Raw genomic sequence first — 24510 nt, 5'->3', positions numbered from 1 at the left:
GGAGCTAAGAGTTCTACATCTTCATCTGAAGGCTGCTAGCAGAACACTGACTTTCAGGCAGCTAGGACTAGAGTATTAAAGCATATGCTCACAGTGACACCTCCAACAAGGCCACACCTCCAAATGGTGCCACTCACTGGGCAGAGCATATACAAACTATCACATTCCTCTCTCTGACCCCCATAAGCTTGTTTAAACACATGAGTCTATGGGGACTATACCTAGCCATAGCATAATAAAAAAGTACAGTTAGTCTAAATTCCAACCAAAGTCTCCACAGTCTATAGCAGTCTCAACAATGTTAAAAGTCCAAAGTTCAAAGTCTCTTCTTTGATGCATCCAGTCACTTAACTGTATTCCCCAAAGCAAGACAGGAAACCAGCTGGCCAAACTCTAAACATCTCCATGGCTGATGTCAAAGTGGTCTTCAGATCTCCAACTCCATTTTCATCTTTGTTGACTGCAAATTTCTTTTTTCCTGGGCTGGTCCACTCCCTGTTAGCAGCATTCCTCAGCAGATATCTTATGGCTCTGGCATCTCAAAAATCTTGGCATCTCCTAGGCAACTTCAGTGTTACAGCTTCTTGTTTCAATGTCTGGGATCCACACAGGATCTTCTGGGCTCCTCCAAAGGACTTGCTTCACTTCTCCAGCTCTGACCTCTGTAGCACTCTAAGCTCAGGTTGATCCACTCCACTACTGCTGTTCTTGGTGATCATCCCATGATACTGACATCTCCAGTACACTGGGGTCTTCTGCTGCAACTAGGCTTTACTAATAGCTTCTCATAGGCTCTCTTCATGGTGCCAAGCCTTAAATCCTTTGCATGACTCCTTCAGTCCTGGGCCATCAACTAGAACTGAGGCTACACCTTCACCAGTGGCCTTCCATGGCCTCTCACAGTGCCAAGCCTCAGCTGCTCTTCATGACCCCTTCACGTCTTCAAAACCAGTACCACCGGGGTGACTCTTACACATTACCAAGTCTAGCCGCAGCACGAGGTACAACCTTGGCTATCTCTGGAACACAGCTTCTTTGTGCTCTCAGAAAATAATTCCCAGAAGATTTCACCTCAGTGATACTGGTCTCTTCTTAATCACTGTTAATTTCTTAGCTCCAGCTAACCAACATCAATTGTCCCAATAGTCCCTTCTATTCTGGACTCTAAAGCCAGAGCCACATGGCCTAAACTTTTGAGTTCTGCTGCCTGCTGGGTCTGGAACATGGCCCCTTGGCTCTATTACATTATCATCAGCTTTGTGTTTTCCAATTCCTTAACTGCCTAAGCTGGCTGGCCTGGAAGTTGCTCTGTAGCCTGACTTTGAACTCAGAGATCGGTATGCCTGTCTCCTAAGCACCAGGGTTAAAGATGTGGTCCACCAAACCTGGATTTAAATTTGTCTTCACCTAGAACATGTTCTGTTTTAGGCTGGCCTTGAACTCAGAGATCTTCTTGTCTTTGTTTGCCCCCTGGGATTAAAGGCAAGTTACTACCATGCCTGGACCTAAACTTTGCTGGGAATCTTGCCCCAAGGTCACTACTTCTTTAATTCAGTTTAATATCCTTGAACACAGGATTCAGCTCCATTTCACTTCCGATGTCCCTTTAAAACTCAAACTATATATTTTATATTTTTCCTTTCTAAGCTTGCTATGCTTGTTTAAAATGTTCTTCATGAGACTTAACCAGAGAACAAAGTCTATGATGGGCATTTCTAAGACTTCCTTTGTCAGTGCAATTAATCTGAGTCTCTTCACCTTAGCCTCAGGCAGACTCTTCAGCAAAGGGCAAAAAGCAGCCACATTCTTCACCAAAATACCACAAAAACAGTCTCTTGGCCACATACTGAAATTCTCTGAAACTTCTTGGGCCAGGTCTGCACAGTTCAAATCACTCTCAGTAACAAAGTCTTCCATATTCCTACTAGGATGGCCCATTAAGCCCCACTTAAAGCCCTCTACCGCTTTCCAAATCCAAAGTCCCAAAATCCACATTCTTCCAAACAAAAGCTCAGTCAGGTTTATCCCAGCAATATTCCAGTCGCTGGTACCAATTTCTGCCTTAGGAGGTTATATACTGAAGCCAGTGGGAGGAAAAAGGGAGACGGCCAAGTTTATAGGAGTGACTGACCAAAAAGTTGGGGACTGTTTCTGAATCCCCGGGGAAGGACTGTCCCGTTGGGATTGTTGAGTATCAGGATCCATCTATGCGAAGGCAAAAAAAAGATAATGGGGCTGGATATCCAGGAGTATTGAGGAGAAGTGTCTTTAAGATTTAGGACTGAAAAATGAGAGGTGTTGTCAGGGATCATGGCGAGGACAGCCTAAGGGTTAGAGACTTGAAGGGTGTATAGGGGCAACAGTTAGTGCACTGAAGGCCCAGGACTAGGTGGAAGGTTCCCTTAGGTTTTTGACTGTTAATATGGGAGTACTGTAGGGTGATGAGGTGGGACATAGAAACCGTTTAGATAAAGGACACTGAATGGGGGCTTTGAGGCCTAGGCAGAGCCTGGTTAAGAGTAGGGAGAACTGGGGTTTGAAGATGTAGGCAGAAGGCCTTTGAGTATGCTAGAGGGATTTATGATGTGCAGCAAGGGAAAGAGGGTGGTATCCCATACAGCGGATTGACTAGAGGAGGGAGAGGATAAGAGGTTTAGGATTTCAGAGAGTGAGAGCATGTACAAATAGGGGCTGAGGAAGGAAAGAGGAGGGATGCAGGAGTATCCTGGGAGCTGTTGTACGAGAAAACTTGCCTGTGATAGAAAAGACGCCCTTTCCTAATAAGGGAATAGGGCGTGGTCAAATGAGGAGTAACAAACCTAGAAAGGAAGGTTAAAGGAGGAGTCTGGAGGGGTGTGGAGGACTGCTGTGTATTCAGGCTGTGGGACCCAACAGTAGCACAGAGCAGAGGAATGAAGTCCAAAACAGCTTCTCACATACCTTAAGTTAATCACTTTCTCAGACCTTTATGACTTACTTACACTTTTGTATCTTCAGAACTTAACACGTTTCCTTGGACTGTCATAATGTCAGAGCTGTGTGTACTTTAAATTACTTCCTTAGGCCTGTATAACTTGTATCACTTTTTTTCTTTTCTTTTCTTTTTTTTTCGAGACAGAGTTTCTCTGTGTAACCCTGGCTGTCTGGAACTCACTCTGTAGACCAGGCTGGCCTCTTAACTCAGAAATCCACCTGCCTCTGCCTCCCAAGTGCTGGGATTAAAGGCGTGCACCACCACTGCCCGGCCTTTTTTTTTCCTTAACCTACATAACTTTTTTTAAATCTGTTTCTTATAAGCTTTAAAATTCAGGTATTAGTGTGAAGCCTGTCCATAGGAAATGGACCGACCAGGCTGCTGCGTGTTTGCTGTTGTTAAAGCTGCAGCTACTCACCAATGTCACCAGAGATCTGAGAGGGGTAGATTTGAGTAAGAAGTACAGTTTAAATTTTTTTTTTTTTTTTTTAGATTTATTTATTTATTATATGTAAGTACACTATAGCTGTCTTCAGACACTCCAGAGGAGGGCGCCAGATCTCGTTACGGATGGTTGTGAGCCACCATGTGGTTGCTGGGATTTGAACTCTGGACCTTCGGAAGAGCAGTCGGGTGCTCTTACCCACTGAGCCATCTCACCAGCCCCTTAAATTGTTTTTATAGCAATAAAAATGACAAAGACTTACTTAGTCATTTGAGGCTCACATGGTTCACTGCAGAAGCAGTCTGTCTTCAGTTGTCTGAAAAGAACTGCATTTAATAGTTGTCCCAGAGCAGCAGGCCTTTGGCTGTCAGACTAGGGCTGAGGAATTCTTCCTGTAGAGGAAGGGCGGGCTTGGGAACACTGACCTTATTCTGATAAGGCAAAGTATAGCAGTCAATCCAGTGTCCACAGCTTGTGTGGATTCCTGCTGGGGGGGGGGGGAGGCGGATGGCAGTTTTCCCCGGGGAGCAGTTAGTGTTGCAGTCCAGGTGGAGTCAGCTGCAGTTCCCCATCTGCCTTCTTTGGAGACCTTAACATTTTCTTGTTAGAAGGAGCTCTCTATTTATTGTGGGAAGAAGGGGCTCTCTATTGTGGGAAGTTTTTTATTGAACATTTTAAATGCCACATTCAGCAGATCTCTGAGGAGTTTGAGGGCCATATATTAAGTATACCCGATTTTAGGCTTAACCTTGAAAATACATATGCATGAGGCTAAAGAAAACTTATTTTTGTAAACCATAAATGTAATAAACTTCTTGTCATTACAGAATATCACTTTTGTTTGCCGGTTTTAAAGCAGAAGTCAGTGTCTGGACAGGAAGTGGTTAATACGTTGGGCTGATGGTGAGGGCTTTGGTGGAGGGAGGGTCAAATGAGAGAGGTATCTGATAAGACAACCATAAATTATTTTGTAGTTCAATCAACAGTGGAGAATTTGGCTTTAGGAAGGGAGTTGGGAAGAGGAAGTGGAGGCAGTTGTAACAGTATGCGTAGCAGCAGAGGGAGAGCTGGCATCTGGATGGTGGGTGGATGGGAAATTGGCTTTAGGATTGGAGTGGGGCTGCCATCAGGCTGAATGGAGGGAGCTTTTTGAAGAGACAACGGTGAGGGGGAGGGAGGAGCTGTTAGATCATTGCAGCTGGAACAAGTTCTGGGGGCCACAGTGGCAGAAGAGGGAGCGAAGGGTAGGGGTCACGGTAGCCCAGACATGGACCTAAAGAAGCTCCAGGACTTCCAAGAAAGGCATTGCACAGGCCCAGAAGGACCCAAGAGAGCTGTCAGACTTATCAGGCAGCTCATGGAGGAGATAGTGAGGAAAGGATCTCACTGAGAGCCAGACACAGGGCTCAGGAAGCTGCAGTTCCTAGGGAGACTGGAGAGAAGATACGGGGTTGTTACGGAGTGTTGGAGGGCAGACTGGGCTGTGCAGAGTGGCAGGGCTGACGTGGAAATAAGTATAGCTGGGCAGGCAATTGATGGGTAAGGAGAAGGGGGACCTCCTGTAGTGGGGGCCTGAGGAATATAGCATCCTTGCTGAGGTAGGCTCAGGCAGTGTGGGCTATAGGGAGGTGTGGGTGGGGTAGGCTGCATGAGCAGCCCAGCAGCTGGTGAGCATGAAGTGCCCGGCAGTCAGTACTCCTAAGACAGGAAATGGTGCAGAGGCTTACAGTGTCATGTAGGACTGCTCAGAGAGTGTAAGAGTCACAGCACAGGGCTTGGAGCAGCAGAAGGGAAAGCAGAGATGCATTTGGGAGCTAAAGTGCACTGTTAATGTGTTTTACTGGTGCAGGAAACATTTCTATCACCAGTGGAGGCCCATGGGTCTAAGTTGAGAGACTGGGCATCTTCATGTATGTGTCTTGAGATCTCTGGGACAGAGGGGTCACAGCAGACTCTTGTCACCAAGAGAGAGACGCCAGTGGGCCTGAGGAAGAATCTAGAACCTGTGGACAGGGTTTTCAGAGGTGGAGGACTCCAGATCTTAGCAGTACAACCACCCAAAGTGAAAAGAAAGCTTTGCCAACCACACAGAACTGAATGGAATGTACTTATCAAAAGTGTAGGAATGTAGGGAGTTTGGGGGAAACTCCCCAGTTAGCCACTGTTGGATGGAGAGGAGGATGTGCATGGGAGATTCTGTAGGCCAAAATCAGATTTGGCCCCATACCTTCAACAGCAGTCTGCAACTCCAGTTCCAGTACCCTTTCCCCACCAACTTGCTTTTGGCTTTATCACAGCAATAAAAAGCAAACTAAGACACTAGGCAAGCACTCTGCCAACTGAGCTACATCCCAGCTAGCCTCTAGCTTCTCTTTAAAAGTCATGTCCAGAATACAGAAAGATATGCCTTTTGTTTCCAGGGGAATATACAGAGTGGAGTTGGGTCTTACTGCATTTTCCTTCTTTCCTTTCTTTCTTTCTTTCTTTCTTTCTTTCTTTCTTTCTTTCTTTCTTTCTTTCTTTCTTTCTTTCTTTCTTTCTTTCTTTCTTTCTTTCTTTCTCTGGTTTTCTGAGAGACAGGGTTTCTCTGTATCTGTATAGCCCTGGCTGTCCTGGAACTCACTCTGTAGACCAGGATGGCCTTGAACTCAGAAATCCGCCTGCCTCTGCCTCCCGAGTGCTGGGATTAAAGGCGTGCGCCACCACTGCATTTTCTAGGTCAGGTTAGTTTACTATATTGTAGGCAGGCTGCTGAGTGAGATGGCTTGGTATAAAAAGGCTTGACACAGCCTGACAACCTGAGTTTGATATTCAGGATTTACATGCTGGAAGGAGAGAACTAGATTCCTACAAATTGTCCTGTAATCATCACATGCATTTCATGGTGCGTATGCCTGTATATACATACTAAACATACTAAACATACACAAAAAGCTTTAGCTTCTCAGATTAAGGATATTCAATGTATTGTTCCTGCTCTTTCTCTCTCCCCTTCTCCCTTCCCGTTTGCCTAGTCATCTCACCGTTTCCTAGTCATCTCACCGTTTCCTAGTCATCTCACCGTGACCTAGTCATCTTAACATGACCTAGTCATCTCACCGTTTCCTAGTCATCTCACCGTTTGCCTAGTCATCTCACCGTGACCTAGTCATCTCACCGTTTCCTAGTCATCTCACCGTGACCTAGTCATCTCACCGTGACCTAGTCATCTTAACATGACCTAGTCATCTCACCGAGACCTAGTCATCTTAACATGTTTTTCTTTTGCATTATTTTGAAAGATTTTGCCCTCGTTAGAAAATTTTAACTGAGATCCAGATTTTATATAAACACGGAGGGGAATATGTCTAATTCAATAAAAGAAAAACATGTTTCTTACTAGATTCCTGTGAAAACTTCTGGTTGTAATAAAAAAAACTAATTTCAGCCACAGTGAGTGAAAAGAGAACAGACTGGATGAATACTGGTTTGTTCACAGAATCGGTGTTGTCTAGATGCAAATCTTGAGTAGGCGGTGAAAGTCTGGGAAATTTAGATTCCTGCTGCTGGAGGTTGTGGGTCTTTTCTCTGGGATACCATCTTTTTTTTTTTTTTTTTTTTTTTTTTTTAAATGAAGGCACAAGGTATTTCTGTAAAGTGTATTACTTTAAGGGTACAGCTAAGCAAAGTTTTCATTTATATAGCCACATGATTATCAGGCCATGCTATAGCATGTCTGTATCATTCCAGTATCTGTGACACTTCTGTTCTGAAATTAATGTATCTATATATGCAGCTTTTAGTCTTTTTTTTTTTTGTCTATTAAGTTTTAAATTTTCAAGTGACAGAATCTGATATAGGAAGGTTGGGACATAGGGACAGACTAATAGACCAAGGCTTAGCCACTAGGGGCCGCTCTTGTGTGCTACTGCTATTTTAAAGAAGGGAGAATGGATGTGAACAAGGCAGACACCATTAGTTGATGTCTAATTCATATACCTCAGATCAAAACTCAAGGTCTTGCTTTGTCACTGAAATTCGTGTGACCTGTTTTCCTTCCACAGAAATCTTTCATTTGACTCAGAAGAAGAGGCACTCGGCGAGGTCCTCCAACAGTTTGGTGATCTTAAGTATGTCCGAGTTGTCTTGCATCCAGACACAGAGCACTCTAAAGGTATTTGCCCCCGGCTGACCAGGCCCAGCATCAGGGAAGAGCATAAATCATGCCTTTCTGGGTGGTACACAGTCAGCTCAGTCTCTTTCTTGGCTTCCATTAAAAGCCCAAGGACATTTCGAGATTGTCTTTCATGACATGGAGTTCAGCAATTTAATGGCTTTGCCAGCCTTAATTTTGTCTCAGCCTTTAAAGCTCTTGCTTATTTACTTTAAGAAAATGAATTCTATTTGTTGTTCTCCTTTGCATTTCAAATGTGATAGCATCTCATGGGCATTAATCATTCTACATTGCTCAGAATTAATAGGGAATTTTTTTTCTTTGATGCTTTTGTTAGAGATAGAAACTGACAGAAACTTTGTTGCATGGCAGCAGTCAGAAGGAAACTATGTATAGGAGTGGTGCGGGGGAATAGGGGAATATTATCCTCATAGTGCTTGTTACTCTTGGGATCAGCACTCATTCTAGCACAGGGCTGAGTATTAGTGTGTGAACAGATACACATAGATAGCATCAGCCTATTTCTAAGCTTTTACCCCATGGACTGTAGCCGTTCTGTTTAAGCTTCCCATTACTCTGTGTTTGCTTCATCGTGACCTGACATAAAGAAAGCATGGCTTACTCTGCTCCCATCTCAGAGCATGAAGTCTGTTCTGATGGGGAGCACAGGCAGAACCCCTCATCTTCACAGTGGGCCAAGAAGTAGAGAAAGGGTGGCTGGTGCTAACGGTCTGCTCTCACGGTATCCTTGATTTTGCCCACGCCCCTAGACCATGAAGTACCACCCACCTTTAGGGAAGATCTTTCCCCTTGCTCCTTTTGGAAACATACTCACAAATATACCCACAGGGTATGGCTTCAGTCTCCGAGGTGGTTCTCTGTCTAGCCAAGTCACAGTGAGGTAAACCATTATAAGCCTTGAGGTCATCGTTCATTCTGACTTCCTAGCAGTGCTGTAAGCACTTTCCTCAGAAAAATGCTGTGTCTGAGGGCTTGTGGCTTCTCAAGAGTTTATCCATGGTTAAGAACTTCCATTCTAAACCTTATTTTTCAACTGATAAGAATTGATTAGATAAGACTTGATCAATTTTACCTTTACTCAGTTAAAATAATGTAGGGCAGTACTGGACAGCTCCCTGGAGGCAAGGGACATTAAATCACTGTGAGCTCAGGTTTATTTGCCTGGTAAATGACTAGAGTTAATAAAATGTCTTCAGCTCTGATAGTCACACTTCTGGACCTTTTTCATTTCTGGTTTGTTTTTCTGGAATGGACAACTAAAATCTCTTAGAACACCCAGAGTGCGGGCGCGGCACGATTTCACTTTTATCTCTTAGATTAACACTTCTACAATGTAGCCGACAGGTGATTTGCTGGATATCTTTTCTGTTCCCTCAGTCTTGATAGTTAATCATTTTAAAACCATAATTTTAATTTTTTTTTCAATGTTCTGTCATTTGCTGGCTCTAATTTGCTGGAATTTTCTGATACTTTTTCTGTGTTCCTTGACAGTTTGTTTCTCTTAGCAAGCCATTTTACTGCCTAGAGCTACCCATGATCCATGACCTTAGGGAGATGCTGAGACTGAACCAGCTAGCACTGATTCTGAGACAGTGATTTTCTTATACTGTGGACTTTCCTCTCCCTCCCCCTCCCCCTCCCCCTCCCTCTTTCTATTTTCTTTTCTTTTCAGACAGGGTCTCACTGTGTAGACCAAGCTGTCCTGTAACTCACAGAAATCTGCTTGCCTCTACTTCCTGAGTGCTGTGATTAAAGGTGTTCACCACCATACCTGGCCTGATTTTCTTGCTATGGGATGACTAGGCAATCTGCCTGTTAGAAATCTTTTACCTCTGCATCCTTTATTTCTTTCATTACACTTGTCCTTCAGTACTCACTGGGTCTTGTTCAAGACCATGGCAAATACCAAAATTTGCGAGTACTCAAGCTCTTTATATAAAATGGCATAGTGTTTGCATATAACCTATGCATACCTTCCATACACTTTCATCTCTAGATCATATATGTATTAAGGAACAAAAATAAAGCAACTTCCTCTTGGATTAGTTGGGCCAAGTGTAAGCCTGATTTGAATTCTCCACTTGTCTTGTGTCTACTGTCTTTCCCTAATAAAGGACTTTGCCTGATACTAATCGAATTCTACGGGAAGCATGGTATGGGGAAGTAATGAGGGGTCTTTATAGAAATCCTGACAGGAATACTATTCCAACAGACCCAACAGATCCAACAGTATAGCAACAGGAGCTATAGTAACAGATGTTACCAGCCCATGTCTACCTGTTGCTTTCAGTGTTTATATTTGTTGTTTAAGATTGCTTCCACTCTGGGCTGGAGAGATGGCTCAGCAGTTAAGAGTTAAGACTGCTCTTCCAGAGGTCCTGAGTTCAATTCCCAGCAACCACATGGTGGCTCACAACCATCTGTAATGAGATCTGATGTCCTCTTCTGGTGTGTCTGAAGAGAGCAATGGTGTATATTATTTCATAATATATTTACACCTCAAAACTCAAAAAGAATTCTCTCATATAAGACTACCATGTCTCCCAGAGCTAGGATGTTATCTTCTGCCGCATACTGAAATGAATGCAGGCAGATTAATATAGTAGGCTAACTCAAGAGTCACCATATAGAGAGATCTTTTCTAAGTCCCCAACACAGGGCCAAGTGTTCCTACTTCTGTGTCCCCAACCTCCCATCTGCTACTCACATACCAATCAGGTAGCATCTTCCACAAATAAGAACTACTTAAGGAATCTGAGCCACCCACTACAGCACAGGTCTCTAACAGAGATGGTCAGAAGAAGAAACAAACACACTTCAGCCTTGGAACCCAGGGACTACACATCAGTGCAGTCAACCACACACGAAACAAAAGCACTTGGGGAGAAAGTGGTCCATATTGAACTTGTATGGCCTTTCCATTCTCTATGAACAATGTAACAATTTATTTTATGTTTCATAGGGGTGTGTGTATGATGACATATTTTAATGAAAAAGTTTCTTGACCCCAAGGAGACTGAATTTTTTCCAGGCCTTGCCATCAAGTTAACAGTATGCCTTGAGATCATTTAGAACCATGTACTTAGCCATTTATCCTACTGTATACTCAGCCTCTTTAAGCTTAACTGCTTTAAAGAGAACATATCACAAACCTAACTGCCTTGAATTTCCCAGTCAGGTTTTGCAACCTAAGCTAAATGCATAGCTTTAATGTTAAGTTATGTACTTTTCCAGGTCCCTCCTCATCCAAAATAGTATGTAGTGTGTGTGTGTGTGTGTGTGTGTGTGTGTGTGTATTCAATTCCCAGCACCCACACCTCAGCTCACAACCATCTGTAACTCCAAAATCTGACATCCTCACACAAACATACATGCAACAAAACACCAATGAACATAAAATAAAAATAAATTATTTAAAAAACCACTTAAAAATTATTCTAGAGCATAAGTCAACAACTGAGCTCATGACTTTCCCTGCAATATTCATATAATAGAGGCCTCTTTTACCCCAAGAGGTGAATCTACCATTATTTGATGCCTCAGGCATCTTAAGACTATGAGATATAATGAATTTCAGGATTAAATATTTCTAGCTCACCTTTCAGTGTTCTACTAGGCACTCCATGATGTTGAATTAAGTGGTTGGCTGGATTTCCTTATCATTTCCTGTGAGTACCATTAAGGAGATAGTTGAGACCAATTGCCAGGAAAGGCTGTGTATGCTACAGTGTCTGGCTATGATCCCTCAGCACTTAACATAGTACCTGTTCCCCGAGTGCTGCTTCCCCTCCCATTTGTGTCAGGCTGAGGGTGTTTTCAGTGTTGTCCTTTGCTCACTGTGGAAGCGAGGTGTACCTTACTACATTTTGTGTCTTTGTACAGGTTGTGCATTCGCACAATTCAGGACTCAGGAAGCAGCTCAGAAATGTCTTGCAGCGGCCTCTCCAGAGGCTGAGGTAAGGAAAGCATGTCCTTCCCCTGTGCCTAGAACACGGTAGCTTCTGTAGGCAAGAGCTGATGTTTGCAGCAGGTTTTTAGTATTATTATGTATTTTTAATAAAGTGAAGACTTGAGCACTTGATATTTGCTAGGCACTGAGCTTAGCCTGCGTGGCCTTAATCCATGCTTTGAGATGATTGCAGCTGCCCATATTTCTTTTTTTTTTTTTTTTTTTGGTTTTTCCAGACAGGCTTCCTCTGTGTAGCCCTGGCTGTCCTGGAACTCACTCTGTAGACCAGGCTGGCCTCGAACTCAGAAATCCTCCTGCCTCTGCCTCCCAAGTGCTGGGATTAAAGGCGTGCGCCACCGCGCCCAGCTCCATATTTCTTAAGTGAGAAACAAATTTGATATTTCTAGTGTTCATTGATTGTTGCCTGTGTACCAGCCTCTATTCTACACTAGTAACATGAAGACTGAAAGAAGGCATCAATGCTATCTGTGAACCTGTCTGAGTGTCTGGTAGAGGTAGTGTAGATACTGAGAATCTTTCTGTGCTTTTTCAATGAAGCATTCGGTTTCTGAGATGTTATCCTGTGTTGTCCTTGTCTCTCAAATATTCTTGCACGAGCTTTAGAATACTAAACATGTTTACAGGACAATTTCCTCAGTTTAGGCCTACTTTGGGACTGAGCTACAGTAAAGTAAATTCCTTACTGCAGATGCTCTTCAGTACATACACATGTGACCTTTTGTACAATTGTAAAACCTCCTTTGAGCCTCAAGGACCCACGTGTAGCTGGCAGGCAGATGCGGCCTGGGGCCTGGCCTCCATGGCACAGTGACAGTGTGCTGAGTCCCTTTTCTTGCTCTTCCATGCTATCTGCTTACTTTCTGCTTGCTCCGTGTTTGAAGAGAAGTTGTAATATGTTTCAGGGTGGTGGCCTTAAACTGGATGGCCGACAGCTCAAGGTCGACTTAGCTGTGACCCGGGATGAGGCAGCAAAGCTTCAGACAAAGAAGGTGAAGAAGCCAACGGGAACCCGGAACCTCTATCTGGCCAGAGAAGGCTGTGAGTATCAGAAGAAGATAGGAACCAGGCCTCTGAGTACCCACCCATGACCTGAGGGTGAACCAGCAATTGTGTTTCAAATATAAAACCCAAATTTCCAAATAAAGCAGTGTTTTATTGCTGTTCCACTTCAGTAGATGTGGCTTTGTTAGGAGCCTTCGCCCATTTCTGCAGGCTAATCAGTCTCATTCTCCGTGTCTGGCTGCCTCAGATCATCTACACAGCAGGATGGAAGCACAAGGAAGACAACTCTTAGGATGCTTGCTTTTGTCTGTGTTTCTGATGAGGTGTTTTTGTTTTTAAGTGGCTGAAAAATACAATTGAAATGACTTTTTTTGGATTATTGATAGATTTTTAAATGTTTAATAGCTGTAAGTATTTATCAGCCTACTCCTGCGTAGGTGCATAGTTCCAGGTAGTAAATTTAGGCTGTCAGCTTTTGGATCCAAAGCCTCTGAGACCATAATTCTGTTCTCTGTTTTGGCTCACTCTAATTAATTGCTGAGTGATTGACGGCTGCGTATGTGAGCACCTCAGTTTCAGGGGCAGCTTGTTGGTGGAACATTCTATATTCTAGCTGCATTCAGAGCTTCTTCCACGCCTTGCTGACTAACTTGCAGCATGAATGTGATGCTTTTTGGAGGGAGAGAGGAACAAGATTACAAAATGTTCAGTTTGTCTTTAGAGCAAGTCTAAGTCTAGAACTTAGCCTTGTAGCTATTTTCGGAGCTAACTAACTGGCCAACACAGTCCTTAGGGTCTAGTACAAAGGGTTTGCATCATTCACATCACATTCTTCTGTTGCTCAGTGAACATTCCCTTGGTGACATCTTGGCCCTTTGCCCTCTTTCTGCAGTGATCCGCGCTGGGACGAAGGCTGCTGAGGGTGTGAGTGCCGCAGATATGGCCAAACGCGAGCGGGTGAGTAGATGAGGCACCAGCCTTAGCTCTCATGGTTATGTAAGTGAGTCAGAAACAATCACTGCTGCCACACTGCTCCTGAAGAGCCACGTGTAAGGACCACACTTTACCGTGTTAGAAGCACACAGGTAAAGGAGCAGTGAGTGGACAGTACTCCTGCTGTTGTGTCAGCATTCCGTCCTGTTGTCCGAGCTCAGGCTTGCTCTCTGTTTCTGTAGTACACATGTGTGTGTTCTGAGCAACTGCCGCTAGCTCACTCAGTAGGTGTGGAGAGAGAGAGGGCCTGTGTGTAATTGTTATCATAAATGGAAAACAACGGGATGGAAGCTGAGTAGGCAGGCTTACTAGGAACAAGAGGAGCCTCAATGTTTAGGAGATGGGTTTCAGAAAGAGTAGCCAAGATGCCATTTGGAGGGATTGTATCTGTAAATTAATACAGTTGTGTGGAACAACTTCCTATGACAGGCGTTTCCACGGTTAACTGACGCCTTGGCTGCTTAGCAGAGTTTGCTGTAGTCGCTTGCTTTTGTTGTTTTGAGATAGTCTCCTGTAGCTCAGGCAGACTTCAATGTGTAGCCTAATATTCCTGAATTTCCAATCCTCCTCCATCGGGTTACAGGCCCGCTCCACCGTGTCCAGTATCCATGGTGCCAAGTTTAAACAAGATGCCGTGTGTGCTAGGCAGACACTTTACCAGCTTGGCTCTATCCTAGCTTATGCAGTTTACCTTTAAAAAGGCAGCCTGGAGCCACTGGGGTGGCTCAGTGGGTAAAAGTGCTTACTGCACAAGCCTAGTTGACCTGAGTTGATCCCTAGAACCTACAGTGGAGAGAATCCAGCCTCTAAAGTTATCCTTTGACCTCCAGCACATGCACACTGTGTACACAATTACACACAGACACACACCTTATAGGAAAATAAAATAATTAAAGGATAAAAAGCCAGCCGAGAAGGGTAAAGTCATAGAACGGCTATGGAACCTTAATGTTCAGGAGATGGAGAGCAGCAAATATGCTATATTGATCAGTGGAAGCAAATTTCTTCCCAGCATAGGGTTTTTATAGTAGTATTTAAATTTTTTTTTTTTTTTTTAGTATTGAATATCTGGATATCATGGTATTTGGGGAAGCAGTGCAATAAGATATACTAAGTTTTAGAACTAATTTTGCTAGCCATAGATTACTGGATTATTTCTGTGCATTATAAAAAATAAGTTAACTCTAGGAAGGAGGTACTAGACATCCCGTTGTTGGGTGGGTGAGGGCTGAGCATAGATACTAACGTCAGTATTACTTACAAGAGTGTCTGTGCTAAGCTGGGCAGTGCTGGTGCATACCCTTAGTCCCAGCACTGGGAGGCAGAGGCACAGGTAGATGGATCTCTGAGTTGGAGGCCAGCCTGGTCTACAGAGTGAGTTCTAGGACAGCCAGGGCTGTACAGAGAATCCCTGCCTTGAAAAAACAAAAACAAATTTGTGCTGGGGCACATTTTGAGCTATGTGGGGTTTTTGTCGTTGTTTGGATTGTTTGTTGTTTGGTTTTGGTTTTTCGAGACAGGGTTTCTCTGTGTAGCCCTGGCTGTCCTGGAACTCACTCTGTAGACCAGGCTGGCCTCAAACTCTTGAGATCCACCTACCTCTGCCTCCCAAGCGCTGGGATTAAAGGCGTGTGCCACCACCGCCCAGTTCATTGTTTTTTAATCTCATTTGGCCTCATATCCTTGCCGAGAGTTGAATATTGACCTGTAGTTCCACTTTTATAGATGAAAATTTGAATCTTAAAATGTCATTTGATTTCTCCAAATGGATGACTTTTTGGTTCAGCTCTGACTCTGGAGTTCATGACCATCCTGCCTCCCTGTGCCTGCTTTTCTCTCTGCTGGGTACTGTAAGGCAGCAGGCAGGCGCAATGTGGCCATGGGATGGGTGGGGTTACGATCCTCTTCTTTTGGACAGTTCTGGACAGTTCGGAGCCTGCCTAACAGATGTACTGTATGTTAAGAGCTTGTCTTTTTCTCTTCTCCCAGTTTGAGCTACTGAAACACCAGAAACTCAAGAACCAGAATATCTTTGTCTCGCAGACCAGGCTTTGCCTGCACAATCTCCCAAAGGCTGTGGACGATAAACAACTAAGGAAGCTGCTGCTGGAGGCCACTCGAGGAGAGAAGGGGGTTCGAATTAAGGAGGTGAGCAATGCCTTGCCATGCATAGCCTTCAGGCACAAGCATTCATTTCAGGCTGTGGTGCCAGCAAGTCAACAGGTTTTCTTCTGGGAACTGTCTTTCTTTTTTTGTTGTTGTTTTTTGGTTTTGGTTTTGTTGGGGGTTTTTTTTTTTTTTTTTTTTTTTTTGTTTGTTTTTTTTTTTCCCACTGAGCTATGCTCCTATAGCAACTGATTCTATTCTAGCTGCAATATATTCTCACTTCAACTTTGGCAGACATTTCAGCTTTCAGAATAGAGGAAGTAGACACAGATGACTTGTCCCCAAATAAGCATGGATGTAGGTAGAATGGATTGATTTCTTGTGTCTGTGCATCCATTCTCATAGCAACAGTGGAAAGAATTACACGACTATTGTGGGCACTGTTCTGACAATGGACCTCACATAGAGTACTTTCAGATTGCATATGAATGACAAGACTGAAGGAGAGGCCAGGAGAGTACAGTCACTCCTGCTGATAACAAATATATAAGCCTGTATGTCCAGATGTCTCAACTTTTATTAAACCTACAGAAAGGGCATGTTTCTCAGGCTATGATACATTATGTCAAAAACCCACTGAACACAGTCAAAGAAAATTACACAAAATCTATACTATGAATTCCATTTGGAATTAAAATCAACATTGTATACCAAACTGATCTCCCAGGAAAAATCATCAGGGAAATGATTCTTTCTAAAAAATCCTTAATGTTGAATTGGAAAAAATGTTCATCTGAAAAAATATGAATATCTTACTGAATAGACACAAATATATAAAAACATAAGTTATTCTGTTAAAATCTTCAGTCAATCACTTCAGAAAACCAGAGACACTGAAACTTATAGAGGAGAAAGTAGGGAAAAGCCTTGAAGATACGGGTACAGGGGGAAAATTCCTGAATAGAACAGTAATGGCATGTGTTGTAAGATCGAGAATTGACAAATAGGACCTAATAAAATTGCAAAGCTTCTGTAAGGCAAAGGACACCATCAATAAGACAAAAAGTCCACTAACAGATTGGGAAAGGATCTTTACCTATCCTAAATCAGATAAGGAACTAATATCCAATATATATAAAGAACTCAAGAAGGTGGACTCCAGAAAANCAAATAACCCCATTAAAAAATGGGGCTCAGAGCTAAACAAAGAATTCTCACCTGAGGAATACCGAATGGCTGAGAANTGTCCTGGAACTCACTCTGTAGACCAGGCTGGCCTTGAACTCAGAAATCCACCTGCTTCTGCCTCCCAACTGCCAGGATTAAAGGTGTGTGCCACCACCCGGCAGGGGACTTTCTTTCATATCTGACTAAATTACAGCAAAATGTGAGGAACTCTGTCATGAATTAGTTTAGCAAGCATTTATTCAATACCTGCTGTGTGGTTAGCATTATATAAATAATATAATACAAAGTTTGTTGCAGAGAATACAATTTATGTGGTTTGGTTCCTAAAAGAGGGGTGTGTGTGTGTGTTTGCGTGCATACACATACATATATTTGAAAGAAAGAGAAAGGGAGGGAGAGAAAAAGGCGAAGGACAAGGAGAGGAGAAAAGGGAAGAAAATAGGGAGGGGGAGGAGAGAGAAAGTACACAGAGCACATGCAGGGCACACCCGGAGATGTCAGAGGACGCTCCTCACGGTCCCCCTGGAGTCAGGCTCTGGTTCCCTGCACGTCCGTGCTTACTGTTCAGAGCTTCTGTTTCTATAGAAGCTCCTTATCCCACCACAGGGCGCTGAGACTACAGACACCAGCATGCCTAGTGCTTCTTTTACAGTGGTTCTCCTACTTAAGACATTAAGTTAGGGTTTTAATGCTGTGAACAGACACCATGACCAAGTCTTATAAAGGGTTTATTTATTTATTTAATCGGGGCTGGCTTACAGGTTCAGAGGTTCAGTTCATTATCATCAAGGAGGGAACATGGCAGCATCTAGGCAGACATGGTGCAGGCAGAGCTGAGAGTTCTACAACTTCATCTGAAGACTGCTTCCAGGCAGCTAGGACTAGGTTATTAAAGCCCACGCCCACAGTGACATGCGTACTCCAACAAGGCCACACCTCAGTAGTGCCACTCCCTGGGCCCAGCATATACAAACCATCACACACGGCAAGCACTGTGCCCCTTGTGCCTTTCCCCAGCTCCTACGGTAGCATTGGCTGTATGTTCAATATTACTCCGCCGTAAGCACAGTATTCACGTTGACTGTGCATGTCTTCAGTTGAGTTAGAAGACTATGAGTTCACACTAGCATTTAGTTCAGCTCTGTCTCTTTTGAAGGCCTTGCCGTTAACCTCTATACTGGCCTGAGACTTGGTTGTTTCTCCAGACAGGCTGAGCTCTTTGAGGATAGATAGTATCTCATTATCCCCAATCCTGGAGATACTTGGCATAATCTGTTCATCTTTACATTTGAAAATGCCATTGCCAATATTTTAGGTGTGCTTTGCTGTTTTATAGCCGTAAACTGTATGCCTAGTACCCTGAGGCCTCTTTAACATATTCCTTGGTATTGAGGAAATAGCATGAGAGAACAGTAATGTGTCAGAGCGTGTCTGACACCACAGTTAGTGGGGAGCACCCACAGTATTTAGTGTATGCCCATTTTGAACTCATTACAGTTTAGTGCACGTCTACATTGTACAGTCTATGTATTGGTTGTGTAACTATTTCCTCGAAGATAAAGCCTCCATCTTGGAGGAAGGTGGGTTGGTAAGCTTAGAAAGGCTCAGGACATTTCTGAGCCTGACTGGATACTCTAGACCTCTTACTCCTCAAGCATATATAAGCAGTAGGGGCTGCTAAGACAGACTCTCAGACAGGCTGAGGCCTAGAAGAGGCCCAGCAGCCAAGCTCCTGGGGGAGAGGCAGAAACCTGATAAGCCCAGACCATTGAGCTACCCAGAAAAGACACTGACCTGTTGAGCTGCCTTCAGGCTGTGCAGTGAACTGCAGGCGCTCAGCTTGTGAGCTCAGCTTGTGGGCTTCTGGTGGTAGAGCTGTCTTTGAGTCCTTTCTGCTTCTGAAAGTCACCCCAGTAAAGTCTGGCTCAGCAGCTGGCTTTGGTGTTGTGTTGACAAAAGACAGACGTCTTTGGTTCCTGTCTTGGGTAGTAGATGTTAGTTCCTGTCTCCCCAGGAATCATGACAAAAGCATTTTATTTTCCCCTTAAGTCCTTCATTTGTGAGATGTCTTGAATGATGTTTTAAGTGAGTGAGCGTATTGAAGTCAGGAATTCTTTCTTCTTTTCACCCCTCTGCAGTGGACAGAGTAGGATCTGTGCACGGAGCCGTTGTAGTATGCATGTGGCTTTCGTACTTAGACTCCTCTGCTACAGAAGAACAGCAGCTCCAGGCAGTAATACTGTATAAGTGGTGTATTTTCTCAAATTATTTTCTATGCTCCTCATGACCCTAGGATATTTACGGTATCCTGACGTTTAGAGAAGAAAGGGCACCAAAGAGTTTCTGACTCTAACCCCAAACAGCCGAAGCTGGCTGTATTCTGAGCTTAGCCCATGTCAGGATATGGTTTTAAGTCTAAAACCATCAGGTTTTCTTTCCTCCCATCTCCATTAATTTCCTTCCTTCAGTTCTCTGTTCTCAGCAGTAACATGCTGAGATGCTGGAGAGTCCCGCACCTCTCATTACATGCATTATGAACATGAAGTATTACAACTCTTTCTGTTGAAGAGATGGCTTAGTGGTTGAGTACATACTGTTCTTGCATAGGACCTGATTTTGGTTCCCAGTTCCAGAGAATCTGTTGCCTTCTTGTAGACTCCATGAGCACTGCATTCAGGGGCACACACATACACATAAGGTTTTAAAAAATATAAAATAAATCTTAAAAAATGAAATACATGTTTTGGATAGCCCTGGGGCTTATTCTATTTGATGTTAATTCCCTTCTCCTGTGAGTAGCTGTGAACACTGAATGAGTCAGCACTCAGGTGGTTTCTTGTAAACCTGTTTCCCACCTTAATTTGTAAAATAAAGGAGAGCTGAAGATTGAGCAGAAAAAGAGGAAGGTGGATCGGAAAGTTGGGAGAAGAAGGAGGTTTCAGAGAGAGAAGACGCAGAGGCAGAGGAGGACAGAGGAGCAGAAGCTCGTGGCCTGGAGAAACCACAAGTTCTAAGGGCAAGTTCATGGGTTGGGCAGATCTACCGCCACACTACCATCTTCCACATCTGTGAGACCCTTAGATGTGGAAGATGGCAGTGTAGCGGTAGATCTGCCCTACCTAAGTGCACAACATGTATTCATATTATTTGAGTCGTGTTTTTTCATTGCCAGGGCATATTTGGGTTGGAGATTTACTGCAACAAATACATTTTTCTCTGGGAGGTTTTATTTCTTACCTATAACTACTGTTTTGTTTTTCTTTCCTTTCTTTTTCTATCCATAGTGTAGAGTGATGCGGGACCTTAAAGGAGTTCATGGGAAAATGAAGGGTCAGTCCCTGGGCTATGCCTTTGCAGAGTTCCAAAAGCATGAGCATGCCCTCAGAGCCCTCCGCCACTTCAACAACAACCCAGAGATCTTTGGGTCCCAAAAGGTGAGTCTCCTGCTTCAGAGAGACCTGTTTTCCCAGAGTCCCTGATATTTGAGTGGTGGGAAGGAGCACTGGGTGGTCAGGGTAGAGGTGGGGACAAGAGATGGTGAATCAGGGTGAGAGGCTCCTGAAGAGCGAGACTGGGCAGACTGCCTGCAGAACTGGCCTTTGGAGAAGACACGAGAAACAGCCACAAAGCTGACAGAAGGAGAAGCGGGTAGAGGAGCACCTGAGCCCACTGCCCTCACAGACTGTAAAGTCTTAGGAATGGCGTTTTCTTCCTCTCAGAGACCCATAGTGGAGTTCTCTTTAGAAGACCGAAGGAAACTTAAAGTGAAGGAGCTGAGGATCCAACGCAGCCTGGTATGGAACCTAAATTGGGTTTGGTTTTTGTCGTGTGTCTGTCTGTGTCTGTGTGTGCCTATGTACCTGTGCCATGGGTTCTAGAGGTCAGAAGACAACTTGGGGAACTTGGTTCTCTCTTTCTAGCATGTGTATCCTGGGGACTGAACTCAGGCCATCAGGCTTGGTGGCCAGTGCCTTTACTTGCTGAGCCATCTTCCTGGCCCCTGTCTCTAGCTCTGACTCAGAACTCACAGAGATCCCTCTGCCTCGACCTCGATTAAAGGTGTGTGCCTTCATGCCCAGCCTTTTTTCCAGGGGCTTGATTAAACTTCCTCTTTTCTACTCTGTGCTTCTGCCAAGTAGGCGTTTCCTAAGACTCTCTCTGGTGGTTTTTTCTTTGCTGTCCCTCTCCTGAGTGCTGCATGGGAGAAGGAAAAGGGGAGAAAAGCAAACCAATATTGTGATCTACATGAGTTCCTGCACAGTGTGTGGGCCATGTTAAAACAAGTGACAGAGGCTGAGTTCCAGAATCACCATCATCCTCTGAGACAGGGTCTCCCTGTATTGTTCAAGCTTGCCTTGAACTCAAAATCCTCCAGTCTCAGCACAGCTGCTGGGTTTAGACCATTTTCAATCTGTGTGGGGAGAAGGAAGATCAGGAGCTATAGCTCTCCTTTCTTAGCTACTTTCCCTGGCAAGTTACTTCTCTGCAGGTCAGTTTATAAGTGGGTTGATAACATCCGCATTCCTCACACAAAGAGGGATGTGCTTACGTGAGCACATATACCATTGCTCAGCTTGCAGTCAGTACTCTCTTACCCATCTTCCCTTGAGGCGTGCTAGGCTAGATTATTTGGAGGTCCAGAATTCTTACAGCAGTCATCAATACTCTTCTACCCATTGCATGCATGGAGAACATTCATAGCGTTCAGTGTATGCTAAACGCACGGTAGCAGTGGCTAAAACTCACCTTGGTTGGAGAACCTGGGGTCTCACTCTTGGACATAACAAGTTGCCTTTAGCCATTGCTTCGGGGTGTTTCTGAAGCTGCAGTCGCTTTCTTTGAAGTCTGCTCCCCGTGCTTGCATACATACTGCACAGTCTTTCTCCTGACTCATTTCTTCTTCAGAGCAAATGAACCCTCCTGCTGAGATAAGCCCTCCCTCCTTACACAGGCTTTCATCAACTTCCTTGGTTGTTTTGGGTTCTTATTTTGTTTTATTTACGTATGTGCCTTGTATTAGTTACTGTTCTATTGCTGAGATAAAACACCATGACCAAAAGCAGCATAGCGAAGGAAGAGTTTATTTGGCCTCGTGCTTCCAAAGGGACAAGAGCCCACCACGGCAGGGAGGCATAGCAACAAGCAAAGGGTAAGACCACAGAGGAGGAGGCTGAGAGATCACATCCTCATCCTACCACCAGAGCAGAGAGACAGCTGGAGCCAGGGCCGGGCTGTGAGCCTGCGGAGGACATTGCGTTCTCACCCTGCTTCAGTGCTGGCAGCCCTTCACCTTATCTTCCTCTGAAGCTCTAGCCTCCTCTCGCCGTCCTGACTTCACTGGCCCCCGCTCTGACCTTTTCCCTTCTTCATGCTGACCTAGGTTTGGAATCTATGCCTTTCCTTTCTCTGGAGGAATTTGTTTAGCATTTCTTGAAAAGCCAGTTCCTGGTCACAATTCCTTCCTTCCTTCCTTCCTTCCTTCCTTCCTTCCTTCCTTCCTTCCTTCCTTCTCTCCTTCCTTCCTTCCTTCCTTCCTTCCTTCCTTCCTTCCTTCTCTCCTTTTTTAAAAAAATTATTTATTTTATGTATATGAGTCCATTGTGGCTGTCTTCAGACACACCAGAAGAGGGCATCAGATCCCATTACAGGTGGGTGCGACCACCATGTGGGTGCTGATCAGGAAGATCAGCCAGTGCTCTTAGCCACTGAGCATCTCTCCAGCCTGCCCTCCCTACTCTTTCTTACTGAGAGTCTCTTTCACCTTTGTGAAAGATAATTTCATTGGGTAGAGAATTCTAGATTGATAATTTCATCTTCTGGAACTTCAACTACCTCATGTTATCTTCTTGGCTTCATAGCTTATTGCAATGAGACTGATAAATCCAGCTGTGGAGTTTGGGGTGTTTACTTTATTGGTTTTCTCCCGGCCCTTAGGCCTATGGCTTAATGTCTGTCATGGGTCTTACATTTTTCTAGCTGTATTACATTAAGTAGTTTTGAGTTGTTTTGTTCCTTCTGCTTGTGTTCTCCTCTTTTGTGTGTTATACTTTGGTGGGGGGCAGGTGTCTTTTGAAACAGGGTCTCTCATAGCTTAAGCTGGCCTCAAACTCCTGATCCATTCATTCCTTCCAAGTGCCTAGGATTCTAGATGTACATTGTTATGCCTGGCCTGTGTTTCACTATTGACAATTGTCTCTTCTTACTGACTTTTGAACATTGGGCTACTACTGCTTGCTGCCTGTTTCTGTTTCCTGTCTTGGCTCCTGCCTAGCAGCTCTGTCACTAGACAGCTTGGAAACTGTTTGCATTTCCTTTTCTGTGTGCTATGTCGGGGGGGGGGGGGGGGGACACGACAAGTTCCTCCCTGACCAAGCTCATGCCAGCCTCCTCCTCGGCTGCTACTTTCCTAACAAGTAAATCTCAGCTGAAAATCAGGGGCAATTTCTTGTTTTATGCAGCAAAAAATGGAATCCAAGCCTGTAACCAGTAAGCCCCAAAAGGAGCAAAAAGAAGTTGGAAAAGACAAGCAACAGAAAGCAGTTCAGAGCGCCACACAGGATCAGAGCAAGGCGCCTGGAGAGCAGAGAGGGAAAGCCGGCTCCACCTCGTGGACAGGCTTCCAGACCAAGGCTGAAGTGGAGCAGGTGGAGCTGCCTGACGGCAAGAAGAGAAGAAAGGTCCTGGCACTCCCTTCACACCGAGGCCCCAAAATTAGGTGAGATGGTTCCTAGTGCATTGGGTTTGGCGCAGCTCTTTGTCTTTGCGACATTTGCGTGGACATAAGGGATAGTGTGCCCCCTTTCCCGTGGGAGGATGACAGGAAAGTCTCCGCCCTGGGAGCCACCCTCCGAGGAGCCTACTGCGAAGCCATTCTCGTCTTCTCCAAGCTTTTCCTGGCCAGCTCCGTCAGCCGAGGTTCCCTTGTTCATTTCTCTTTGGGACAATAGATTAGTGCTGTGAACAAATGATCTTTAAAACATCGTGGTGAGTAAATGAAGGTTTCTGTGATTTCTGTTGAAGTCACAGGCAAAAATACATAAACACAGAGAGACAAACAATCGAATATATAACTATTATGACTTAGGACATGCTGTTGTGAACTCTATTTAAGAGTGACTGCTTCTAGGCTTGGAAACAGCTATGTAGAAAAGAAGTCTGTCTCCTATGCTCTTAGATGGCAAGGACACTGACCAGAGAAAGGATTCTGTATGACGTTTACGTGGCTATCTTATTTCAGGCTGCGGGACAAAGGCAAAGTGAAGTCCCTGCCTTCTAGGAAGCCAAAGCCCCAGATGGGCCAGCGGAAGCAAAAGAAGCAGCAGTTAGCGTCTTCCGTGCAGGTGAGGTCTGCGGGCCCTGTGGTGTGTGGTGCTGCGGCTCGTTGGGCTGAGGAGGGCAGACTGTGGATAGCTGAGTGGACAGGAAGGCAAGCTCTTAAGAGGATGAGGCACGGTGTGAAAGTGGGGAGGGAAGTAAGCCCTTGTCAATCTACTTGAGCACTTAGCTTGTGTTTCCTTTGCCCGCTTCCCCCCACCAGAGTGAGTATATGAAAGCAAATCCCACTTTACATGTAACTATGTCTCAAGAGAGAAAGTGCTCAGGAAATCTTCACACAACGGCCAAGTCTTCACACACACACACACACACACACACACACA

At 44.5% G+C, this 24510-nt stretch overlaps 1 protein-coding gene across 2 annotated transcripts in view; it reads left to right on the top strand.

Moving 5' to 3' along the window:
- The window catches only part of Rbm28 (RNA binding motif protein 28), a 43714-nt gene that overhangs the window by 15949 nt on the left and 3255 nt on the right, over positions 1-24510 (top strand). For both annotated transcript variants that reach the window (XM_029478818.1, XM_021165387.2), the window contains exons 10-18: positions 7463-7572; positions 11476-11549; positions 12466-12601; positions 13458-13522; positions 15548-15706; positions 20137-20286; positions 20572-20646; positions 23311-23567; positions 24090-24192. In XM_029478818.1, the coding sequence (XP_029334678.1) occupies positions 7463-7572; positions 11476-11549; positions 12466-12601; positions 13458-13522; positions 15548-15706; positions 20137-20286; positions 20572-20646; positions 23311-23567; positions 24090-24192 (1129 nt within the window). The remainder of the gene's footprint in view (positions 1-7462; positions 7573-11475; positions 11550-12465; positions 12602-13457; positions 13523-15547; positions 15707-20136; positions 20287-20571; positions 20647-23310; positions 23568-24089; positions 24193-24510) is intronic.

This window comes from Mus caroli, chromosome 6 (assembly GCF_900094665.2).
Source record: "Mus caroli chromosome 6, CAROLI_EIJ_v1.1, whole genome shotgun sequence".
In the NCBI taxonomy this organism is placed as follows: domain Eukaryota; kingdom Metazoa; phylum Chordata; class Mammalia; order Rodentia; family Muridae; genus Mus; species Mus caroli.
This window is presented reverse-complemented; position numbering and strand designations above follow the sequence as displayed.